A 12828-nucleotide genomic window follows, 5' to 3' on the forward strand; every position below is an offset into this window, starting at 1 on the left:
GTGCAGAGTTACAGGAAAAAATAATGTGTTTGGGAGAGCTAGAAATGCAATTGACATTCCCATTCATTTCTAGTGGGTAGGAAACTAGTGTGACGAATCTATTGGATTTTATGGTGAACGCTGAGTCGTGATAACCCAAGCATAAAAATACAATACATCCAGATACACTCATGTCTCCACTGTCTGCGGCTTTTCAGCTGATTGCTTGCCCGCTGTATGTGCGTTGATACTTACTGCTGTAGTGCCATGAGTCATCATGACAGTGTTGTGTCTTTCATAATAACAGGTGATAAAGTTGCTCAACACTCACCCAGGGGCCTATTTTATTTCAAGTCAGAAAAGGGTCAACTTCATAATTCAGAGCATGTACTGTAAAGAAAAAACACATATATTGTGGCTACATACCACACACAAGACAGGATTTAGGATGAGGATCAGGATTTAATAGAGCATGGGAATAATTATAATTCAGAGGCTGGGGTAAGGTTGGGCTGTCTTGATGTCATACTGGTGATTTGGCACTTGGAAAGAAAGGCTCAGTCAGTGTTTAGTTGAGGTCTAGCTGTAGCGCTTTAGTAGGTGTTTCATGTTTCTGAATGTTTCTGAATTCCTGGATTTTCCGCGATATCAATTCTGGTGCAATATACATTTAGCACTCTCATTTTTTATGTATGTGAAATGCATTTCATTCTTTACCCTTCAGTGTCTCTACTAAGACAGAAGAGTACCCTGAAATGACACCCAGAAAGACAACAACACTCAAAATATTTTTATTGCAAGGTTTTACACATTATGCATGAAAAAAAACAACAATGTTGCATCGTAGTCAAACATCCTCCACACACCTTATGATCTGTCTGGCATTTTGAATGAGAATGTATCCTGTAAGGACATTGTTGTCTAGTTTGGTAATGTAAAGCCAAAAACAGAAAACTCCTCTCTTTGGATTTGTGAATGTATGTGTCTTGTGAGTAACTGTGCCATTTCTAAAAAGTCTCATGTGATGGAGTGACTGAGTATCTGCTAGGAAGACATGTTTGTATCGTATGCTTAAATGTGAAAATGAGTTCAAGTTTTAAAGTTCAAACAGTACTTCTATGACTTCAGTGTGGTTTCATGTTAAAATGTTTTATATCGTGAAAAGTTTGTACATACTGTACTGTAATTGCAAATAGTATACTGCCGATAAATTGTAAATTATTAAAACTATTGCGAAGGGTCATTGACAATTATTTCTTAACTTTCAGCTGCTTCTTTCTTCCATACTTATTTGGTACTTGTTTATGGACAATCCAAGAACTTCTACATAAATCTTACAAGGGTTCATTAGGTCTGTGCTGTTAATTTATCCATATTGTTCTTTAGAGCATAAGTGCATCTCAGCTGGAAATGTTTTCAACCTTTAAAACAAATCCCCAAGTTTTTTTTGTTTTTTGTTTTTTTTAATGTCGCACTTACTACTAGGCTACACAACACAGTTTAAGAATGAACCCACACAAAGGAGCAAATTGTGTTGTAAGGACATTTGTGTCTTCCCTGGTCCAAACTGTTCTCGTTGCCTTTATGTTCTGCTGTGAAAAAGAGTCCCTTGCTGTTGTAAAATCAAAAACCTTCGTTCCAATGAAAGTGACTGTTCTAAGTGGAAAATGGCCGATCAAATAAAGCTTCTATGCCTACTAAGTGACTAATTGAAGCATCATTTCCTGACCCGTCTCTGGCTTGTTGAGTGGTGGTTGGTTAGCTGCACAGAAGCAAAAATGAAACTGTAATTTAATTCAATCAGCAATGGTCTCACTCTAAAACAAAATCTAAAGCTGAGTTGAAGCTTTTAAGGTCACATGCCAGTTGTCTGTACAGAGGAGCATCTGAAAATCATCCAGCTTCCAGGAAAAACTGCATGGAGGTGGTTGGGCTTTACCACTTGGAGTGACCTTGCTGAGACTGTGCTTCCAGTCTGCAGGCAGCCAGGTGTTGCTCACAAAGAGAAAACAGATAACTCTAACTAAAGCTGAGCGGCTGATTTTGTGTGAGCGCATCTTGCTGTAGCTTTGATGTCCTTACTTGAAAAAACAAAATAAATCAAATCCAGAATAGATTTTTTATTTTTCGTTGAGTCATTCTGACCATCTGTCATTTGACTTATGCATTGTACGCACCTGGTAACCAATCCTTTAGGTACTCATCATATTATTGTTGCTTTGCACTTACCTGTTATCAAGAGAATCTGAGCAACAGCAGCATCATCAGCTGAGTTGGACTGGATGGGTATTATGTGTTTTTATAGCACACTTAAGTGGTTGAGGGAAGGAAAAGGAACATGCATGCACTTTCTTTGTATGATTCTTTTTTTTTGCTAATTAATGGGCTAATGCACTTCAGCTCACTATGCTTTTTGAGGAAAAAGTGAAAGAAAGGCATGAATATAAATATGACCTTGGATTTTATTGTCAGTCTGTTGCTCAAGAAATGTGAAAAAAGGAAATATTTTGTTCATTGTGTAAGAGTGTGTGCATGTTTGTGTCTTGTCTGTCTTTCTCTGTCGCACACACTCACACAGAGACATACACTTGGACAAATACAAACATGAGGGGGAGGCAGAGGTGTGGGAGGTAGAGATGGATGATGGTATTCAGACAGTTTTAAGAGGGGCAGCAACAAAATGCACAGTTTCAGAGAAGTTTGGAGAGTGAGGAGGAGGCAGAGTAGTTTCAGCAGCCGCTCGTGCTGTGTACCATTTGTACAGGGTATAGCCATGGCATGTTAAAATGGACAGAGACGCCAAAATGTAATACAATCTGCTAAAAATCAATTCATTTTGGTCAATGATTTCCAACCTTTTGGCTAGTGACCCTCAATGACCTGACAACTGAAATCCATGTATTCAAAATGTCACAAAGGTTAAGGTTTATGACATTACCGTAATCAGTTATTGGGTGTTTTATTCATTCAAACCTTTATTTATTCTTGAAATGGACATTGAGGCTTTGTCCTCATTTGCAATGTTGTTGAGATCACAAACTGTATTCAAAGCAAAAGCACATATAAAAAGCATCACAAATAAACCATGCATAGGACAAAACACAATTGCAAAAGGTCAAATTAAAAAAGAATGATTTATCATCATTCAGTGGTGGAAAATAAAATTAGAACCAAAAATACACCCAGACTGTTTTCACTGAAACACAATTTTTACCACATGCATGACCCCTGGACAAAAATGTCCACCCACAGTGAGAGACATTTAACATCAGTTACTCCCAAAATATTTGTGATACATATAAGGCTGGGTTTTGACTAAACATGAACATCACTTTTGACATGGGTTTCAATTTTTTTTTACCCCTTCCTGGCCAGTTGTTTTTGCTGCAAAAACACATGATTTCTCTATTGTCAGTGACTACTATATTTTTATTTTATTATTTTACTTGTTATTATTATTATTTTTATTCCTGTCTATATTCTGAAGGTTTTTACAGAGGGGATTGTTGATATATCATTCATATATATATTTTATTCCAAAATACATGGCAACATTTTTTTTTTTTTTTTGGTGACAGTATTTTCTCATTTACAGAGTGATAAAAAGAGATATCCAAAATCCCCTCTGTAAAAACTTCTGACTCTAATACAGTATGTCAACCAAATAAAACAAGAATTTTGAAAGTGGCAGTTCTGGAAATGTCTGCAAATTAGCACATATTTCATTAGATATTGCCGCATTTACATATTTAAACATACAATTTGACAAAACTTGTAATACAAAAAATATTTGTCTTAATGTGAGTGATAAACTTGGGAAGTTTCATTGTGATATCTGTTGGATATCTGAATGGACTTTCATTCTGAAACTCTGGACATCCAGAGTTTACCCAAAGTTACACCTTCTTTCCAAAAATCAGGCCCCAGTGACCTTTCATTTGACCGTGGCGAGTTGGGAAAGTGTGAGAGGTGGACAAAAATGTCTAGGGGACATCTGAGGGCCTGGGGGGTTTAATGATCACGTAGCTGTGTGAAAAAATATCTGATACAAATGAAACAAAACAGCTAATTTGGGACCCACTGTATATTGACTAACCAACCTAGATGTTGATAATTAGTCAAAAAGCTGCTAAATGTTTTAAATATCTTGTGTTTTTCATATGCATCCCACACTACACAACAGAGATGTTGATGTTATTTTAACCACGAGGCTACAAGAGCAACATCAAGACAAACTTGTTGAAATTCAGTATGTGGTCTACTCTTGAGGTGAGTAAGCACATTAGCAGCATATTCATTGACTCTCTGTCTGAGTCTCACAGACTGTCATTCTCTGGCAGACCAAAGTTCCAAGGCAGATGGCAGTCAGTGATGGCCCTCTCGACAACATGAGATCCACAGAAGCGGCACTAATGGAGGGCACGGTCTGGTGGCCTATTGTCTGAGCCAACTGTTATTCTAGCCTGAGGTGCTGGGACTTGGCTCACTGCAGTACAGTAGCTGAGTCATTAAGCATTGGGTGGTCATTTAAGAAATACAGGAAATCACTTGAAACCGCCAGCCATTATCTCAGTCTATTATGCACAAAGTATGTACAGTATCTGGATTACCTCTGGTGATACAGTGCTCAAAATCCCAGTTTTTATGATACTTTTTTGTGACAGGACTCAGGAGCCACATATAATCAAATATTTGCACTACAAAATAATAAAGTGTACTGCAGTGTACCGTCATATAAAAGGCTTGCTTTTCAAAATGCCATGCAATTTCTGCATTGCTCTTAAATTGCTTTAGCTACAGGATGAATGGAATTGAATGGGATGCTTACCTTGAAGGAGATGTAGTTCTCAGTGAATGAAAGGCAGAGATTGTGAGTATGAAGTATTTGAGCTTGTCTTTCTAATTTTTTTCTATTTAATGACTCAGCTTTTGGTTCAGAGTCAGAGAGGTGTATTTCCATCTCCAAAATACCACTGCTACCGCAGTTAAAAGCATCTTAACTGTCATTTGCAATGAATTTAGGTTGAAGTGCACATTAATTTAACATCCTAGTTGTAAGGCAGGACCAAATGGTCCGGAAATGATAGGCAGCAGGAATTAATGCTCACTAACACAAGTTCGGCTGCTCTACAGCTGCTAAAAAACAAAACATTTATTCCCTCTTGGGCGGCCATTATGTGATGGATATGCACAGCGTGGCCCCCTGTCTGCCTGTGATATATGTCCATAATTAGACAGAGAAGTGCATTCCACATACAAATGTGGGAACACATCCTCATTGGATAGCAGAGAATCACAAGAAATGAAAGAGATATAGCAGATTGTCATGGACTCCATCATCTTACCACCCTCGCCTCCCTGTCTCTCTGAACTCTTTGGAGAAATGGCAAAGATAATCATTTTAATCTAATCTGGATTCATGCAACCTCTGGCAATGCCTTAATGGATCCCATGCCATGATCCCAGAGGCCTTGTTGCAGTTTTCCTCAGAAGTGTTATGAAATCAATTCCACTTATAGACACAAATTTCCTCTTCTTTGAAAAGCCATGAGGAGGAAACAGTCCTCAAATCTCTGTTGCCCTCCAGTGTTTGCTAGTCCACATCACAACTCTCAAGTCAATACACAATAACAAGTGCGTTTTTGTATCTACCCCCTGATTGTGTCATAAGTTATCCCCTGCAGCAGGCCCCCTTCTTTAACTGTTATTTAGACTAAATGAACTGTTTGTAGTATGTATCATTGAATAAGGCATGAATTGTGAAGCATGAATTGTTACAAATGCTCACAACTAAAAATTGGTACAAGAACAGTAAGCGTTGAGATAATGACAAGTTCAGGTCATTTTGTTTGTCATGTGAGTTTGGGGGGATGGATAGAAAGTTGAACAAGTCGGTGCAGTTGTCTTGGGACTTTTCACACAGCCCATTCTTTGCTCAGATGGCAAACAGCCTCAACTTTTAAGACAAGTGAGTGCTGAGATTAATAGGTTGGAACCTTTATGACAAGTGGATGAGTGAACCTTAAAATGAGTTTGTTTGGGTACCAGTCCAAGAACAGGAGGGGGTGGGGGGTAGGAGGAGTTTCTCAAGAATTTTTCCACATTTCCAGTTTATCATGTGTTCACATTTTTTTTCCTACTCCCTCTGAGAGTATACTGTAACTCCCCAACAAGAACAAAATGTAACTGCAAAACTGCGTCAGACCTTGTTCAAGCCTCTTCTTCTGTGCTGTTCTTCGTTCACCATGAAGGTAGGTAAATTTGACACACAGTAATGAGGATATCACAAACACATTTTCAAACTTTTGTAAAAGATCTGCATTGTGCAATTCCAGAGTGGGAGTATTTTGTCATTCACCTTGTTGTGTTTATTGTTGCTATATCATCTTCACAATCTACCCAGTTTCCAGCTCTCATCCTCTCTTCTCTCACTTCTTCAGAACATTGCACAACTCTTTTTAGCGGTCTTGCCATGGCTGCTATTACTGTTCATTCCCAAAGGGTAAATTACTTTTTCCTTTATTGTTTCACAGGCATCATTGAAATTCTTGGAATGAATTGTTTTCATTTATTAAATCATTTGATTTAAATGTTATTTCCAAGGTTTTGTCAGAGAGTTAATTGCCAGTGGGGTCCCTTTGGTGGTTGGTCAGAGTGTGATCCATGCACCAAACTACAGGTTAGAAGGGTCGATTTTGCCAACTTGTTCCTCACTCTTATGATCTTGTTTAAAATTAAATCAGCTATGGTAATGATTAGTGCATCTCTTTGAAATGCACAAAACTGGTGTTCATTACTGTTGCCTTTTATTTTTCGGAATTGAGATATTTCATAATAAGGCATTTTTATCTTTGTTTCCCCCCCCCCATAATCTTGGTTACAGACAAGAAGCAGGGCTATGGTTGACTATGCACAGTTTGGAGGGGACCCCTGTGGTGGAGGAAGAACTGAAACCAGGCTCTGTCAATCCACACGAGGCTGCCCTCTGGAGGAAGGATGTGGAGACAGGTTTCGCTGCCGTTCAGGTTTGAAATCTCTGCCCACTCCTATTATCATATAGAATGACAAAACATTGATGATGCTTTCTGGTTTATTGGCTGTATTTTGCCCTCCAGGGAAGTGTATTAGCAAGTCCCTGGTGTGTAATGGAGATCAGGATTGCGAAGAAGATGGACTCGATGAACGTTCCTGTGAAACTGATGCCAACTTTGTGTGTAAAGAGTACCCCTACCCACCTGGCAGTGACCTCTTTGGAAAGGGGTACGGATTGAATCTTCATCTATTTCCATTTGCATTTGTGTAATCGTACAAGCACAAACAAATGCAGGTATAGTACTATATGCTTATCGTTGCAATTATGTTGTTGATTTTGTAGGTATGATGCAGTGACAGGACTGTGGAGGGGCATTGTCATCAATACAAGGAGCTATGGTGGGCAATGTCGCACCATCTTCAGCGGTGTTCACCGACTTCAGTATCGACTACCCCTTAGTACTATCCAGTACAGCCATATGGTTGGTTCTGGAAACTCCTACATTTGATACCATTTATTTTGTTGGCCACTTATTTCAGGTATCCATTAGCATCCATTCAAGGTTGCATTTCTGGCAACCTAATGGAAGCCCAAAATGGACTCTGTTTTGGTCTCCACCAACCTTTAAGGGACAAATATATCTCTCAAGCTGCCAGATATGCCATTGCACCACCTAGTCTCCCACTAAGTCTGTCAGTGTTTTGGTGCTGGCAAGATTGGTGAGAACTGTGAGACGGAACCACAATCCTAAGAATAAGCTGAGAGATATTGTACTGCCCCATAGAGCTTGGGAGATTTCCTCTAGAGTCAGGTAAACGTGCAATGGTGGTGCAATTGCTACAATATTTGAAATACACTGTTTTTAAATGTCATTTCCATTTGTTGATATATAATGTAACTGTGTATGCTGTGTTTAACAAGTTGGACATCTTGCTTTTCTGAATTATATGATTATTGAATGGCATGACATGAAAGTCCAGTTACCTTTGTCCTCAGGTTACGGCTCAGAGTTACTTCCGTGATGAAATGTTCAGAAGTGAATGGGATTATGTGAAGGAGATTGTCAAAAAAGGGACAGTGACTGGGACAACAACAGGACACAGCAACTATAACTTCTTACGCACAGATAACACAAAGACGGTTTGTAGGATCATACAATGCAATTGTTTTTAAAAGGAAAACTTAAAGCAGAAAATCAAACATGGTAAATGATTTCTAATTATTTTTTATTCCTTACAGGAGCACAGGTTAATGATTTTAAAGAATGATATTGAGATAGCTCAATTCCAGAGCAACTCTCCTCAGTACCTCTCAGTATCGGAGGAGCTGTGGAAGGCACTGGCCAAACTTCCATCTGTCTATGACTACGCCGCCTACAGGAAGGTTCTGGAGAGGTTTGGTACACACTACGTGTCTGAGGGCAGCCTCGGGGGCTCCCTCAGAATCATGGCCAAGATTGATACAGAAACTACAAGTTACCTAGGTGAGGATTCATAAGTCATCAGCAACGTTTTGATGACAGACATAAAACACCCACTGTCAGACTCGTGCTTGTTGCATTGTTGAGATTCTTTACCATGACACATTTTGGGAATGAAGTAATGTTCTTGTGCTACTGCAAAAACAAGAATGCAACTCTTTTGCATCTCTAAAATATATCTGAGCATCTGTGATGAAAGTGAATCATATTTAAGAATATATTTTCTTGAGTAGATTATTCTTTGAAGATCACAAGGCATGACTTTTTCATGTAGTTTTTAAGAGTTTTCAAATAAACATTGAATAGTTTTTCTAATGTAAAGTATGCAAGTTTAACTGTAGACAATTAGAGGCAAATTTCTAATGCCAAATCAAACCTCATGTTGATTAAAATTCTTATTCCATCCATAATGTTGCCCCAATGCTGCTGCTCATCTTTGAGTCTAATTTTTGTTTTTACCTTTGTTTCAAAGAGACTTGGAGCAGCTCATTCCAGGAGTGTGACAAGAGTGTACGCTGGATTTTATTTATCCCTATTTACTCAAATAATTGCGACAGCGGCGGCAGTTCTTTCACAGACAGAAAAGGTAGTAGTTCATATTAACTCAAAAACATTTAAAGCACTAAACATTCTAAATAACTGTCCTTGATTACTTCTCCTAACTTTTTAAAAATAGAATTTAAAAGGCCTGATGATGTACAGATAAATGTGACTGTTGAGGGAGGAGACCCCCAGTATAGCGGAGCACTGAACGTAAGGGAGCTTGGTGATCCAAAGAAGAACCAGGAACACTTATCAAACTGGGCTGATTCTATTAAATATTTTCCAAAGATCACAAATAAAAAGGTAAGGAAAAGTAAAGTAAGCCTCTTGAACTTAAGAACCCTGAATGTATTGTTGGATTTACCTATTTTGCCTATTAGTATATCATCCTGACATGCAACATTTCCATCTCTCTTCACTTTGACTCTCTCATCCTAACCCCTGTTTTCGGCAGCTGCGGCCACTGTCAGAGCTGGTGAAAGAGGTTCAGTGTGCCGGGGTAAAAAAGATTTACCTTCGCAGAGCCATAGAGCAGTATCTTGCAGAGAGCCACCCCTGCCACTGCCGACCCTGCAGAAACAATGGCATTGCTATCATGGATGGAAATGAGTGCAAATGCATCTGTAAGCCTGGCACACAAGGAACAGCGTGTGAGATCGGAGCTGAATTGGAGGGTCAGCCAGGTAGGTAGTGCACATCAGACAGATCCTTTATCACTGAGCCAATTGATGTCGCTGTAGATGTACATGTTTCCTTTTTCCTGAGAATTTAGTAAATGATAAACTCCCCTTAAAGTAACTTGTCTGGGTGTGGCAGTGTGCTATAATTTTGATCTTTTTCTGAAGGGGTGATCGATGGTAGCTGGTCCTGCTGGTCTGCCTGGTCATCATGCTCTGGCAATCGAAAGTCACGAAGTCGCTCCTGCTCGAATCCATCACCTCAAAATGGAGGACAGGGTTGTATTGGAGAAACCACAGAGACGTCTGAATGTGAAGACCAAGATCTGCAACACTATCGGTCAGAGCAATCTTAAATTTCATCATGCAGTATGCATTTTGTATCATTAGCACCAGCAGTCATTGCAAATTAATTCTGTGAGTTTCAAGTTTCACACTGAGTTTCGTCAATACGCTGCTATATACAGTAACATCCTGCTTTTTTACAACTTGTCTTCAGAACCATTGAGCCTCAGTGCTTTGACGCAACTCTCCCACCAGTTCCCAAGTGTGGAACCCCACCTGCTCTCATCAATGGCTACATCCTGGTAAAAATGAAGCAAAGCTTGAGTTTTCTGTTCTTGGTTACAAACAGTTCATAATCACATTAATTGCAACTTTTTTAGTTTCAAGTATGACCAAGCAGACAGTACACAGAGTGTTACTTACTTGCCAAGTAATTTGTTCAGTTGTTTAGTTAGAAGTTATTTGATAAGCCTAATCACTGAATCTCCAAAGCACATTTGAGACAAGCATGAAAAAACAGGCACAATGGTGGGAAATGATTTTATGTGCTGTAGAAACTTTATATTTACATTCAGAAAATAAAAGGGACATTTTGCACGATAGAGGCTATGAAATCAAATATTGAATGTGTCTAGTATTAATTTAGGTGAACATGCCTCAAAGACATGCTTGCTTTGGTAATCCATATTTTAGTATCTTAATTTTGAGTGTTTTTAAACAAAAATCAAACCAAGTTGTGGTCACCTTGTTACCATTTTTTTCCCCGCAGGAGCCTAAGGACATTTACTTGGTGGGTAACAGGGTTGAGTACACCTGCACTGATGGTTACTATCTTGCTGGTGTGAAAACTATACAATGCACTACTGCTCAAACCTGGTCATCCAGACCTGGACGGTGTGCAAGTGAGTGACCAGTGACAGTTTTAACATTAACCCTATTGAATTGCATTGTAACTCTGTTAAACTCCACCTTCTATTCCAGGCTCAAAGTGCAGGTTAGCGTCCCTCTCTGATGATGTCTTAGCCTCACCTTTAAAGCAGGCCTATGACATAGGGGAGACAATCACTTTGTCCTGTCCAGAGGGCAGACAGCTACAAGGAGAAGCAACAGTTATGTGTGACCCTAGTCTGCATTTTTCACCAAATCCAGCAGATATCACATGCAGCAAAGGTAAATTTCACGCCGAGGTTCACAAGATGGTTTTCGTGCAGTATATTGTATACTTTAGTGTTGTGCATACACACTGTACATGATTTATTGTTGCATTGTATTGAAATATGGAAGAATGATTTCTATGTATTCCACAGTCAGCGTACAAGAAGAAATTACTCCCACAGTCCAATGTAAACCTTGGGAGAAGTCTTCTAGAGGAGAGTGTGTTTGCAGAATGGCCTTTGAATGCGGGTATGTTTATTAACCCTCAGTTTTGTCATATGAACATTGAATTGAATTATCAGATTTGATTTTCATGCACTTGTTATCACATTCCTACAAAGATGATGGTGTTTTTGTCACCAGTTCTTCTTTGGAGTTGTGCGCCACTGCTGTTTCGGGTACTCGAAGATCAGCCCTTCTGAGTGTGTGCAAAATGCATGCACTGCAGTGTATAGGGAAGCAATACACGATAGCAGAAGAAAGCAACTGCGACTGGCCACAGCGCAACACAACAGGCTGCACCAAATGTCACATATGGGAGACCTGTGATGGTAGGGACGTCCACGTTTACTACAATCAATACCAATGTGTGGTGTTGTTGTGGTTATTCATTTCCTATATCTTCACACCATTCTTACAGATCAAACCAACGAGTGCCGCTGCAAGGACACTGCAGATTGCTCGACCCCAGGAATAAATGTGTGTGTCCATATTGGGGAGGATGCAACCGCAGCCCCTCAGAATATGAGTGAGTGTGAAGCAGGGTTACGTCGATGTAAAGGAGAAAAAGTGTCAGTTGTGAGTATCCTGCCCTGCGCTTCCTGAGTATGCAGGAGGGCTGGGCTGATGATTGCTCAATTTAGTTTACATACAGTATAAACTGTCAGTTATATTTTTTGACAGAATTCATTTTGTTCACTACTTTACATCGTAAGGTCACACAATTAAGCATGTATGAAACAAAATGTAACAAGTATCAAAACAACCAAATAAATAGTAAAGAAATTCCTTTCCGTGCTTGTACTTTTTTTCCCAACAAATTGAGAACTACATGTCTCTTGATATAAGGTTTGAAATTAATATGTTCTGGACTGAGATGGTCTGTTTCTAAAGATCTTCTTTCCTTACTAGACAGTTCTCAGCCTGCCAAGCAAACCCCTGCTGACAGTCTATTCCTGCCTCTGGCTTGCTGCCCTCTCACAGTGTCAGTATGTGAGTGAGTGAGTGAGTGAGTGAGTGAGTGAGTGAGTGAGTGAGTGAGTGAGTGAGTGAGTGAGTGAGTGAGTGAGTGAGTGTCAACCTGCCTTCAAGAGTGTGTGAAGGCAACAGCTTCTTACTTTCTCCCCTGTCACACCAACATGTTTTGTGCACCAGATGTGCAATTACACTATGTTGCACACAAAGTCTGATGGGTGAGAGGAAGGTGGCAGAGCTTAAACGCTTAAATACACATGGTTATACTCTTAAAGGGGGGATACACACAAACGGAAAGGGAGGATATTCAGGCATTTACTGGCAAGCTATCACTTCATCTGGGTGTGCTCTAAATTCAAGAGAACAGCTTCATTGCAACACTCTAGCCAAAGTATTCACATCACTCCCCTCTTTTGTGAGTGTTTTGATGATGGTGGCGTAAAGTTGGGCCATAATCTACCAGGGGTGTCTACCAACTGTGT

At 39.6% G+C, this 12828-nt stretch overlaps 1 protein-coding gene across 2 annotated transcripts; it reads left to right on the forward strand.

Moving 5' to 3' along the window:
• Window positions 1–6144: 6144 nt before the first annotated feature.
• c7a (complement component 7a) lies at window positions 6145–12160 on the forward strand. Of its 2 annotated transcripts, none has more exons than XM_083979546.1 (18): window positions 6145–6230; window positions 6420–6481; window positions 6583–6658; window positions 6863–7004; window positions 7095–7239; window positions 7355–7493; window positions 8009–8152; window positions 8252–8495; window positions 8965–9078; window positions 9169–9338; window positions 9490–9718; window positions 9881–10052; window positions 10212–10299; window positions 10767–10899; window positions 10979–11167; window positions 11305–11401; window positions 11516–11703; window positions 11793–12160. In XM_083979546.1, exons 1-18 carry the CDS (start codon window positions 6225–6227, stop codon window positions 11975–11977), a joined length of 2523 nt encoding a protein of 840 aa, XP_083835672.1. In that variant the 5' UTR covers window positions 6145–6224; the 3' UTR covers window positions 11978–12160. The 2 variants fall into 2 exon arrangements, with proteins under 2 accessions (XP_083835672.1, XP_083835673.1); XM_083979547.1 differs by having other exon boundaries at window positions 6188–6234.
• Window positions 12161–12828: the final 668 nt, after the last annotated feature.

The sequence above is a fragment of the Trachurus trachurus genome (genome assembly GCF_905171665.1).
Source record: "Trachurus trachurus genome assembly, chromosome: 9".
Taxonomy (NCBI): Eukaryota; Metazoa; Chordata; class Actinopteri; order Carangiformes; family Carangidae; genus Trachurus; species Trachurus trachurus.

Excerpts from the sequence above, each read along its gene's own strand:
- c7a (XM_083979546.1), top strand. Across the intron at positions 10,300-10,766 it reads TCATCAATGGCTACATCCTG|GAGCCTAAGGACATTTACTT; the intron begins GTAAAAATGAAG and ends TTTTCCCCGCAG. Across the intron at positions 11,704-11,792 it reads CATATGGGAGACCTGTGATG|ATCAAACCAACGAGTGCCGC; the intron begins GTAGGGACGTCC and ends CCATTCTTACAG.